The sequence below is a fragment of the Lepisma saccharinum genome, chromosome 16 (assembly GCF_977018435.1).
Source record: "Lepisma saccharinum chromosome 16, izLepSacc3.1, whole genome shotgun sequence".
NCBI classification, from domain to species: domain Eukaryota; kingdom Metazoa; phylum Arthropoda; class Insecta; order Zygentoma; family Lepismatidae; genus Lepisma; species Lepisma saccharinum.
In genome coordinates, this window is record NC_139244.1 from 40771395 (window position 1) to 40783735 (window position 12341).

The 12341-nt window shown below is 38.9% G+C and overlaps 1 protein-coding gene across 1 annotated transcript in view; it reads right to left on the reverse strand.

Annotated features, from left to right (window-relative positions):
• LOC146000417 (uncharacterized) overlaps positions 1 to 1190 on the reverse strand; it is a 183863-nt gene extending 182673 nt beyond the window's left edge. Inside the window, exon 1 of the mRNA XM_083138020.1 lies at positions 913 to 1190. Within this exon, the coding sequence (XP_082994146.1) occupies positions 913 to 1000 (88 nt within the window). The 5' untranslated portion in view covers positions 1001 to 1190. The remainder of the gene's footprint in view (positions 1 to 912) is intronic.
• Between the last annotated feature and the right edge of the window lie 11151 nt (positions 1191 to 12341).

Sequence of the window (12341 nt, forward strand, 5' to 3'; positions counted from 1 at the left end):
GGTCGGAATTTTTCCGTCTTTTCCCCCGCATAAAGCAGCTCCAGGGCCCACACAGCCTCAAATTAAATGGTACCCGGTGGCGAGTAAAGGCGGGAGGAGCGTGCCGCGTTCACATCACCTCCAAGATGTCCGACATCGGAAATTTGTGGGGCACTACTCGCACATACCCTAAATGTGCCTTCAAGGCACAGTGATATATGCACAGGGACCTTTACCTGTATATATTGTATTCGTTTCTGCACCCCTGAGCAACTACGTTTATTTTTTATATACTATGTCAATGGCTGAGTGCCCCCTAAAGATGTACTTGTCTTCGGGCCCCCCCGCACTGCGGGGTTTTGCGGGTTGTAGATCCGGCACTGCTTGAAACGTTACGTTTAGTTTATGTTTTAAAATAAAATAATTTTCTGCCTTGGTCAGTATATTGAGTTTTACAGATATGGATGTTGAAGTGTACCCCCAAATCCAAAACGTTCTTCCGACAAAGATAAAACAAAAACAACTCAAAACTTTCGCGCCTACTACCATGGCGGTGTGGTTATCAGAGCGCGGTACGACGCCACGGGTCCTGGGTTCGAGTCCCGGCCTGGGCATGGGTGTTCCTTGTGGGTGTCCCTTCATAGATTGATTGATTTGGTTTATTTTTCTTCCCATTTCTGCCACTTTTTGCTAATTGTGAAGTATGAGGATGGTATGATGACATTGATGAATACACTGACAAATAACACCCATGCATAGCCTGGGATTTGAACCCTGGAGCTGTGCTTACCACTCCGCCATGGAGGCCTTCAACAATGTCATCATATCATCACTCATCCTCATCTTCGCGATCAGCTAGAAGAGGAAGAAAAGCGATGATAAATAACGAAAGTATATCATACAAATTTTCTCAAATAAAGAAGAATGCTTTACCTGCTTCCGTGTCTTCCAGCAGCATGGCCACAGAGAGAACAACACTCAACGCGAAGAACAACCTCGAATGAACTTGAGGCACAACCATGCTTTCGGACGAGGGACTAGGAAGCTTGAGGAGCAACTGAATGGTCTGCTGCGAGAGGCTGTCAACCCAATTCGAATACTAGCTCGCCATGTTTCCAAATTTCTTGCAACAACAATCACCATTGACGAGGAGCGCTTCTTTCCTGTTCAGAAGCAAAAGAGCTACATCGCGTACTAAGAACCATGTTACGATCAAGAGTACACCTAAGCATTCACTGTCTTAATCTCATAATCCTTAAAAATCGAAGGTGGAGCAACAAGTAAACAAGGTGACGAGTCTTGACAACGTTGCACAGGATGTAGATAGTTGGCGGAAATCGGTATCTGACGTCTATTTTGAAACAGTATGCCCGGAGCCACCAGCCAACCCGATATTCTAGTAGCCTCTTTCTGATGTACCCTTTTCCGATAAACTATCTCCAGTAAGGAGTAATAAGCATACAAAAGTGAACGACCCTATTCTTTGCCTTTGAGCTGTTTGAGCGCCGTCTCCTTGACTTGCTTCAACTTGCCGTGTGTCTCACAATGTTATCGCTCGAGCGGTTTGGTCAAATGGCAGAACTTTCGGTCCGCGGAGAAGGAAGTCGCTTTGACCATTTCACTTGATGTCCGCCAAGCTGACGTTCATGCAGAATTTTCCAGCTGGCGGAGGGTGACGTCATTTCGGGGGATGGAAAAGTAAGTTTACACTGAGTTTTACATCTGCACTCACAAATTGGAAATTCTGGATAAACCGTTGGAGCGAATTTACAATATTGGAAGTATCTTCAATTCCTTTCATTTCGGCATACTCATTAATTTTGGCCTCCTAATCACGAATCTGCAGTTGAAATTTGGTGGCCACGTCTAGAAATTGCAAAATAAAACGTAATAAATGTAAACACCCTTGATTTATGAAGAAAACAACTATTTTTTGCAATGATTAGCGTTTCAAAACTATGTTTATGATGACCCTTAATTTTTACTGTGCTTGCATAACCTAACCTAACCTAACCTAACCTAACTTTACCGTGAATGGTTAGTGGGGCAAACATGTTTTCCACCTTTACGCAAGACGGCATTTTCTCACATGCAAATCAACGCTCCATGCAACGGGTCTCACTTATTGCACAACACTTGAGCAACGTTGTGTTATGACTACGTCAGAACACAAGGTAGCAAGACCGTTGTGCGGAAAGGAAGACGTCTTCATATCAAAAAGCATGTATGGAGAATCATAGCGGTAATTGACAAGGTGATTTTGCAATTTCTAGACGTGACCGCCAAATTTTAACAGCAGATTCGTGATTACGAGGCCAAAATTAGTGAGTATGCCGAATTTGAAAGCAATTGGAGATACTTCCAGTATTGTAGATTCATGCCAAACCGTTGAACTGGACAAGGAATGATTATCACAGCGCGCTGGAACATCAATTGTCCCGAGTTCGAATCCCGGTCTGGACATGGATGTCCTTTGTGAGTGTCCGTTCATCATAATCATCACTCATCCTCTACTTCGTGATTAGAAAAAAGTGGCACAAAGTGGCCACAGATAAAAAAAAACAAAGTAAAACATATCTACACAAAAAAGTGTGCCATGTGAGAATTTGGGAGCGAGGGTTGGTGTTGAATGTGTGTTGATAAATGACTGCTGCAGTATTTCTCAAATAATCAAGATCTAAAATTAAATTATGTAACAATATTTGGATGCAGTGATTACAAAAATAGGGTTGCAAAGCTTGTGGTTATGATGAAGCAAAACATTCGAGTTGTGCATTTCCTAAGGATCGACGAGTCACTGGTAAGCCGCGTGTGAAAGGAGTAAGCCGACGGATTCAGTGTAATGATTTCAAACCAACTAAGTGATATCGGGTTTTGCTTTTGCATTTGCACTTATTCACTTTCGACTATTCTTTTCGCGTTTATTTTGGAATTGATTATTGCTTTCTTTATTATGCGATTATATTCGTGTTTTCAAAATATGTTTCGAAAAATGTTCAATTAAAATGTATTTTTAACAAATTTCAATATAATATAGCAAACATGCCATTGCCAAACTTGCCTTGGAAATGTACAACTTTTGTAAATTCAGTTAAATACACTAATTTTCATCAACTTACGTTAAAATGCAGAAAAATGTTGTTCCGTTTTTTTTAAATATTTAATTACAAGATATTTTTAAAAGTGTATTTGAAACATAGTTATGGTTTTATATGTTTGTTTGAACCAGGGGTACCCACAGAAGGGATTCATGACACGCCTGCGTCATGGGAACCTTTTGGGAGGACAAAATTTTATAGTTTAGCTACCACTTCACCAGGCCCGTAGCTAGAATTGATCTTCAGGGAAGTTCACGGTTTATCAGGAGGGGCTTTGTAAACTAAGTCCATTTTTCAAAAGTTTAACAGTGTTAAATGAAGATAAATTATTTGTGTGTTGGGCAGGTGGTTATTAAGTTAATAAAAAATTTAGAAATATCACGCAAATAAAGGGTGTTTCATAAAGTGCGCAGTTTTTGAAAATTCAATAACTCAGTCAAAATTGCATGAAAGTTGACATTTTTATTTTTATTATTTTACACATTCACTACGATTTAATAATTGAAAAGTGAAAAGTGTCCAGCATATGCCCTTATGCGATTTAAAAGTGAAAAATGATGTCCGGCATATTTCCGTATGGCATATTTCTTCGTTTCGCATGATCGGTTGCTTTGACCTCTTGCGTCAACTGAACCTTGTAAGGGTGCATATGAAGGTGTTCTTTCAGTATTCGTTGCACTGAGGATACCGATATCCCCAACTGTTGTGAACGACGGCGAAGTGACTTCGCGGGGCTAACATTCACACTGTCTTGCACTGCTGCAATGTGTTCATCTGTGCGACGACTACGTTTTCGCCCAGGCGAATTTATGGTTGCAACTGATCCGGATATCTCGAATTTTTTCACCAACCTCCTAACTGTTGTTGCAGTGGGGGCATTGTTACGTCCGAAGATCGCGCGAAGATTATACGAACTGTCTGTGCATAAGACTCCCCGTGTCTGTAATGTGTTTTCAAGATAATGACGCGTTGCTCGATAGTGAAACGCTCCATGGCAACTAAACTGAACAAATGCCAACAAATTGATCAAGTAATAATCGGAGTGATCAGAGATTACGAAAATGATAAGAACAGTGTTGCCAACCTTCAAACAAAAAAATGACAAGCGATTTAAAAACTGCGCACTTTATGAAACACCCTAGTACATTTCTCTATAGGTATCTTCTAAAACATCTCTTGAAGTGTTAATTGCTATTGACATCATCCCTTATGAGATACTACACACTACTTTTTTTTTATACAGATATTTATATCATACAAAAAATGCACAATATTCAATCATAGTGCCTACCGTACATTCCACCCCCAGCTGAAGGAATAAAACTTCCCTTCGTTCCCAAAACTTAGGAACTGTTGACCTTTGATGCAGATATGGAAGGAATGTGGATACTGACGTCAAGGTCACATATTTCTGTCTAAACGGGAGACCGCAACAGGGGCAGCAATGGTAGAGATAAAGAAGCTCCTCTGTGAAAGGACATTCTATAGTCTATAGAATCTTCTAAATACTTGCCGCTACTTCGACTTCAGCTCATAAACAAGATGAAGTTTATGTTCTGTGAATTTATCCTTCACTAAGCTGTGAGCAAAATAATATCTGCTGTCTACATTTTCACTCTTCACTGCAAACAAATTATACAAAATAATTTTACCTAATGTCAAGGGGGAACTCAGCCTGGCTACGGCCCTGCTATGCAAGAACTTTCTAAACTCTATACAACCTACTAAATACAGGGTGTCTACAAATGATTGAAGCAGTTTCACAATGTTACTGTACGTGAATTATTGAACATACTGTGAAGTAACTTTACAGTTTTGTAGAGAAACTAAACAATTTTTGTTACACATTACAAGTGTTCGATATGCCCCATCTTCGTGATTCTGCAGGCATAAACTTTATAATCAAGTTATTCCCAAACGCGATGAATCATGTACCTATCAATTCGATCAAAAGCACTGATGATACGAGCCCGCAGTTCTGCTAGATCACTCTGTAATGGAGGCACAAACACTAGATCCTTCACATAACCCCACACACAAAAAAATCACCGTGAGGCAATGACAACAGTTGTTGATGATCATTTCCACAACGACCGACCCATTGGTTTGATACTCTGGTGGTTAAGATTTTGTGGACATCGTGATAGAACTGGGGCGGAGCACAATGCAACTGGTGGATAAAGTTCTCACTGTCTGTCTCGAACTGTGGCATGAGCCAATTTTCTAACATGTCAAGATACCCGTATTCTCTAATGGTTGTTCGCTGGAAGAAGCGGCCGTAAACTACATTTTGAGAGTGCTCAAGAAGCATTGAGTTCCGGAAAGTCACGAATATGCTCAACGGCGCCACGGCGAACGGAAAACTCCCATAACTTGTAAAGTGTCACAAAACTTGTTGAGTTTCTCTACAAAACTGCAAAGTTACTTCGTGATACGTTCAATAATACATGTACAGTAACATCATGAAGCCACTTTGAATCATGTGTAGACACCCTGTACTTTCCGCTACATAGACTTCAGTTCATAAACAAGATGAAGGAATGTGATAGCTGATGTTCGTTCTGTGAATTTGTTCTTTCATCAAGTTATGACCACATAATATCCGCTTTCTACATTTTCACTTGTCACTACAAACAAATTATAAAATAGTTTTACCTAATGACCGGGTGCTAACGGCAGGGGGGGCTGTTGACGATGCCAGGGGGACTGACGATGATGCCTGGCTACGGGCCTGATCTTCACACCAAAATGGGGGATCGTTTATTTTGATTGATTTGTTATTGATATTTAGTTATGGTTATTAGTTTTTCAATCTGCCTGTGGGTGATCGCGGCGATGGGGTTGAAATGAAACACCACTTTTATGCCTTTAGAATCGGTTTGAAAGTGGGGAGGTGCTGTTCGCAATAATAATACAGGGTTAGTCAAGCAAACAAACTGTTAACAATAAGCCATATGGTTCATTACACTAACAGTGGCAGTGATCCTGAGTAGTTTTGTATGTTTTATGTTAGCACACATGAAATTGAACCATGCTTTTTCTTTCTTTAGTCTTTTATTCATTCATTCCTTTATTTGGAACCTAACAGCTTTCATGCCGTTTTTGTCCATAACAATACACATATAAAATGTACATAATTGTTTCACATTAAAATTATAAGTCCTTCCCCCCTACTTTACAGATATTAGTTTTTTTTTAAAAAAAAGAAGAAGAAGACTTTGCCTTTTACAATTATATGTTACACTTCCTTAAAAATGATAACAAACTATAACCAATCCGCACATCTGGATTAACAACTAAACTTAACAAATTTGTTGGAAACTGAACCTTTAGATTATTTAAAGTTTTATACAATATATTTCTCTCTCTATTATATTTTGAGCATTCCAGTATTATATGTTGTGCATCTGCACTTTCCCAGCCACATTCACATTTCTTATTGTTCGTTATTCTAATTTTGGATAAATGTTGCCTAGTACACAAATGGCCCGTTCTCAGTCTATTAATTAATACAATTACATTTCTTGTAGCACTTACATGATGAGACCATGGTTTGTGTGTTTTGAATTCGGCAAATGGTCTGTATGATTCTCCAACTGTTGTAAGTTCATTTCGACACCAATCAAACCATTCATTCAGAATTTTCTTCTTTACTCTAGGGAGAAGATCCGTATAGTATAATGATAAGTTCGTAACATTTGGAAGACGCACTGCTTTCTTTGCACTTTCATCTACATGAGAATTACCTGTAATATTGCTATGAGCTTTAACCCAAGAAAACTCAATGGTTTTTCCAGATTTTTGTATTGTTTGAACTAATTGTATGCAATTTATAATATAAGGGGATAATTTGTAAAGACTCTTGTAAGAAGATTTAAGAGCCTGTAATACACTTTGCGAGTCAGTAAGTATTAAGAACTTTCGTAAATTTAATTTTTGGACATATATTAAAGCTTGGTAAATTGCGTAAGATTCTGCTGTAAATATTGAACAGTCTTGTGGAAGCCGAAATAATAGGTCTGTTATATGTTGTGGATCGTACACTGCACATCTAACTCCTGACTCACTTTTAGATCCATCTGTGTATATGAAATAAAAACTTGGCCATTGAGTAAAATATTCCGATATGTGCGAATAACGAGGGAAATTAATATTATCCAGAGACTGTTGAGGATAATCTAATGAAAAAAACAGGCCGTGAACGCATCTGTAGAACATCCTGGTATTCTTGACAAAACGAATTATACAATTCTATCCACATAGCAGCTTTTCTGTTTGTTATTTTTCCTGTTTCATGTAAGTGTATCATATTTGTTAGTACATTGTTGAAAGGGTGCTCACAATATGATTTCACTTTGAAGAGCATATTTGCTGCTAACATCTTCTGTCTACATGAAATGGAACATTCACCCGCTTCCATGTATACTGCTACGTTTGGAGTGCTGTTCATAACGCCTAAACATCTTCTTTAAGAATTTCCTTTGTATGACATCAATGGAATTCAATTTTCCTTCTGTCAAGTTACACATTGCCAATAGAGAATAATCTATCATAGGCCGAAAATAATTATTGTAAAATAAAAGCATAACTCGAGGATGACCTCGCCACTGAGTATTTGCTATTGCTCTGAACAAATTAAACACTTTTTCTGATTTGACTTGTATTGCTTTAATTTGGTCCTTCCAAGTTAGTTTTTCATCCAAGATGGCACCTAAATATTTTACTCTGGATGTAATGGGAATTCTTGTTTTTCGAGACATTGAGTGAACTATTGGAGGTGTTCCCTTTTTACTAAAAAATGTAATATTAGATTTTTCCATTGAGAGTTTTTTACTTCCAAGCCACTTTTGCACTTCCAATATTTGTTCCTCTAAAACAGGAAAATCCGTATGAATTTGTGTCGTGGACATATAGATACAGATATCATCTGCATATTGAAGATAATTGACTGTAGGAATTAATTTCCTTTTCATCCCAATCATATATACGAGGGGCGTATCATAAAGAATTACACTTTATTGTATTCGATACATACAGACATACATACATTTAATCGGCTATATGCACTTTCTCAACATAGTCCCCCTGGAGCTGTAGACACTTACGCCAGCGGTGTGGAAATCGTTCGAGACCATTTTGAAACCAGTTCTTTGGAGTTGTGTGCACCCATCGCTGGACAGCCTCATGGAGTTCCTCACAATTGTTGAAATGGTGACCACACAGGGGCTTCTTCATGGCGCCAAACGAGTGAAAATCGGACGGTGCCAAATCGGGAGAGTATGCTGGATGTGGTAACACCTTGAAACCCAGTCGGTCAATAGCAGCTGTTGTTTCACGACTGGTGTGCGGCCGGGCATTATCATGTTGGAGAAGCACACCTTTGCCCCACTTGCCTTGCCTCTTCTTTTGAATTGCACGACGCAACCGCGTCAGTGTTGCCACGTAGACTGCACTGTTAACGGTGGTTCCCCTCGGTAGCCAATCAATGAGTATGATGTCATCACTATCCCAAAACACAGTGGCCATTTGTTTCCCAGCCGTGGGCGCTGTTTTGAATTTCTTGGATGGGGGGCTACCCTTATGTTTCCACTGCATGGATTGGGATTTGGTTTCCGGTTCGTGGTAATGCAGCCACACTTCATCACCTGTAACAAGCTTCCCAATGAAATCTGCTGGATTCTGGTCGTAAAGTTCCAAAAGCTTCCTGGAAATGTCTACGCGTTGTTGTTTGTGGCATGCGTTAAGACATTTCGGTACCCACCGAGCTGACACTTTACCCATTTTCAAGTCACTGTGCACAATGCGTTGTAGGGTTCGTCTGCTTAATCCCGTAATCCTCTCCAGTTCCGTAAACGTCACACGCCTGTTCTCCAGTATGACATTTTCCACACGCGCGATGTTTGCGTCTGTTTTCACACTCACATGTCGCCCTGGACTCTTTCCCTTCTCCGTCGACGTTTGACCGTTTTTCAAGCCAGTTACCCAATTATACACCGTTTTCCGTGACACTGCATACTCGCCACTAGCCGTCTATGGATACGTGCCGTTGTTTCCTCTTCCTTCCACAAAAACCAACTCGTCCATCGTTGACCACGTTCATCTTGTTCCATGTTGTCCGCAACAGCACTCGTGACCTTGTGCTTCGACCGGTGCACAGGCCACAGACTACGCACTGTCACACGGTGCTGCCACCTGGCGGTAGACAAGGTACCTATGCGCCCATCCTGCGCAGTGCGTGGAATTACGCCATTTCATTTTGCATTAAAACAATAAAGTGTAATTCTTTATGATACGCCCCTCGTATGTTGAATAACAAAGAACTTAAAGGATTTCCTTGAGGTAACCCTTTGCAGGATGAATACGGTCCTCTACTTTCACTGAAAAAGTGGAAATATACAGATCTTTTACTCGGCAACTTCCATAATATCAAAACATAGTGGTGAGGTATTTTTAGCTGTTGTATTGTTTGGATTAGGATATTAATATCTACATTATCATAAGCTGCGCTTACATCTAAGAAAGCAGCTAATACAATTCTGTTTGTTTTCAGTGAGTCGAAAATATACGAGGAAAGAGTGATTAATCCGTCCTGGCATCCTAATCCCTTTCGAAATCCTATTTGTTCGAACTGCAATATGTTTTGGCTTTCTAAACACCATTCTATTCTTGTTGTATCAGTTTCTCAAATATCTTTCCTATAACTGACGTCAAAGCTATAGGTCTGTATGATTTACCTACTTGAGGGTCCTTGCCTGTTTTTAAAATTGGAATAATCAACTGTTTGGACCAATCTTCTGGTACTTTTCCATCATTTAAGAATTTAAAAATTGTGCACATCGCCGTTAACGCTACATCTGGAAGGTGATTAATCATCGAATAAGTAATTCCATCCATCCCTGGAGCAGATTCTTTACTGTTGCCGATAATTTCATAGATTTCCTCTTTTGAAATTAGAGTTGCAAAACCTTTCGCCGAACGTAGTTTTGATGTGTAACTACATAATTCATTTGGTGTTTCAATTACTCCGTCTGGCACTGTAGGTATGAGTTTCTGAATAAATTCAGTCTTCCAATGTGATTTCAAAGGGACCACATTTGCTGTACGAGGATTTTTGAGCGACCTAAACTTTTTCCACACATACCCTAATTTCATGCTTGGGTGTAAATTTTCACAAAATATTTTCCATGACTTTCTTTTTGCTTTTATGCATAATCTCTTTGATTTGGCCATAGAGCGTCTGAATGCTATCCAGTTCTCCGGATTTGGTCGACGTGAGTATATTCTTGCTAATTTGACTCTATGTAGTTTTGCTTCAGCACACTCTTCTGTCCACCAGTATATCATTGGGAAGTGTTGCTGACTACTTTTTATCACCCTGGGACAACTCAAGTCCATCGTAGCCGAAATGATTTTTACAAACTCCTCGTATGTAATATTATCAGGTTTTAATCCATCATCCTCTGAGAAATAAATATTTAAAAGTTTAGTTTAATTAGACCAATTAGCTTTGAATACTTTCCATTTACGAATAGTTAATATTCTTTCGTTTGTTGCATGGCAATAAGCCATATAAAAATAATATGGATAATGATCGCTTGTTCTCAAGTCCATATCGGCCTCCCATGTAAAGTCTGCACAATACTTTTCTAAAATTAATGTTAAGTCTAAAGATGACGGATTACTTCCATTTCTAGGCATATGAGTAGGTGAACCATCATTTATTATAGTTAACTGCTCCGCCTCCATCCCTTCAACAACAGTTCGACCCAACTTATCTGCTGCCTGTCGACCCCACAATGGGTGGTGGAAATTGAAATCTCCAGTTATGATTAATGGAGTCTTGAATGAACTAATCATAGACCTTAAATGCTTCACTGCAATTTTTTGCGATGTATAGGAAGATGGTATGTAGATCGAGATAACGGTAAATATTTTATTCAAAATTTGCACTTGTATTCCCACTACTTCCACCCGATATTCTCGAAGAATCACTAAATTGGGATTAAATGATGTGGGTTGGAATGACAGACTTTCATGTACAAATATACCCACTCCTTTTTCGCCTTTTTGATTAAGTACTGCGTGATAATTTTTTATTTCAATTGTAACTCTTCCATTCCCCCATACTTCACACACACATATAATGAGAGGATGATGCTCTTCTATCAGTTTCATGAGTTCAAGTTTTCTTGAAGGAAACGAGCATAAATTCCATTGCACAAACAAAAACATATTTTGCATGTGATAACTTACTGATTATTATATTTAATGTTGAACATCTTCATATGATTCAAGCTCTTCAATTAGTTTCAATAACTGCGAAGTAATATTGCCACACTCGACTAGAATATTTTTAATTCTCTGAAGATTATCATCCACACTTATGTTCGACGTTAGTTTCCCCATAACTTGTAATAAACTAATCATTATTTGCTTTTGAGAGTCATATTGTGGGATGCTAGTCCGTAATTTTCGTATTTCCGTTGTTGTCACTGACGTTGGACTGCTTTGGGAATTTAGTAAAATATAATCTGGTCTTTCTTGTTCATTTTGGGTTTTAGGTTTGTCACACGACTTTAGATTTTGCATACCATTATTTATCATAACCTCTTTACTTTAATTATCTTCCCAAGTCTTCGATCAGCATAATTATTGTTCATGTTGTAAAGTTGAGGTTGAGAAGATTTCCAAGAATATAAGTTTCTTGATGTCCCTGATTCCTCATCTCTTAGAGTGGCCAGCACCTCATATCTATTACCTGTTGTAAATTGCTGAACTTAGAGCTTGTACAAATGAAGATTCTGCTTTAGTTGTTTTTAACACTGGGAAATCTTGTAGTAAGTTTGCATAAGAATAATCGTCTCTTTCGGTCATAAATGAACTACTAGAACTAACTTTTCTCTTTGCTTCTTGATATGAACAGCCCTCATATGCTATCACCTTCTGAGTTTCTCTTTCCTCTTCCCACTTACTGCACGACCTCTCAGTTGCAAGATGATTTCTTGATGCAATTTATGCATTTAGGTACTGCAGCACATATATCATCATGTTCATAATCATCGCACCTTGGACATGTCGCTTTGAACTTACAAACATCCTTTGTATGAGAGAAACGGGAACAGTTCCTGCACTGCATCACAGATTTTATTTTAGGTTGTACCTGAAATATGTTACTGAGTAGCTTTACATGCGAGGGCAACCTTTGTGATTGAACCGTTACACTGATCAATTTGGTCGGTTTGAACACAAATTCCCCATTTTCTT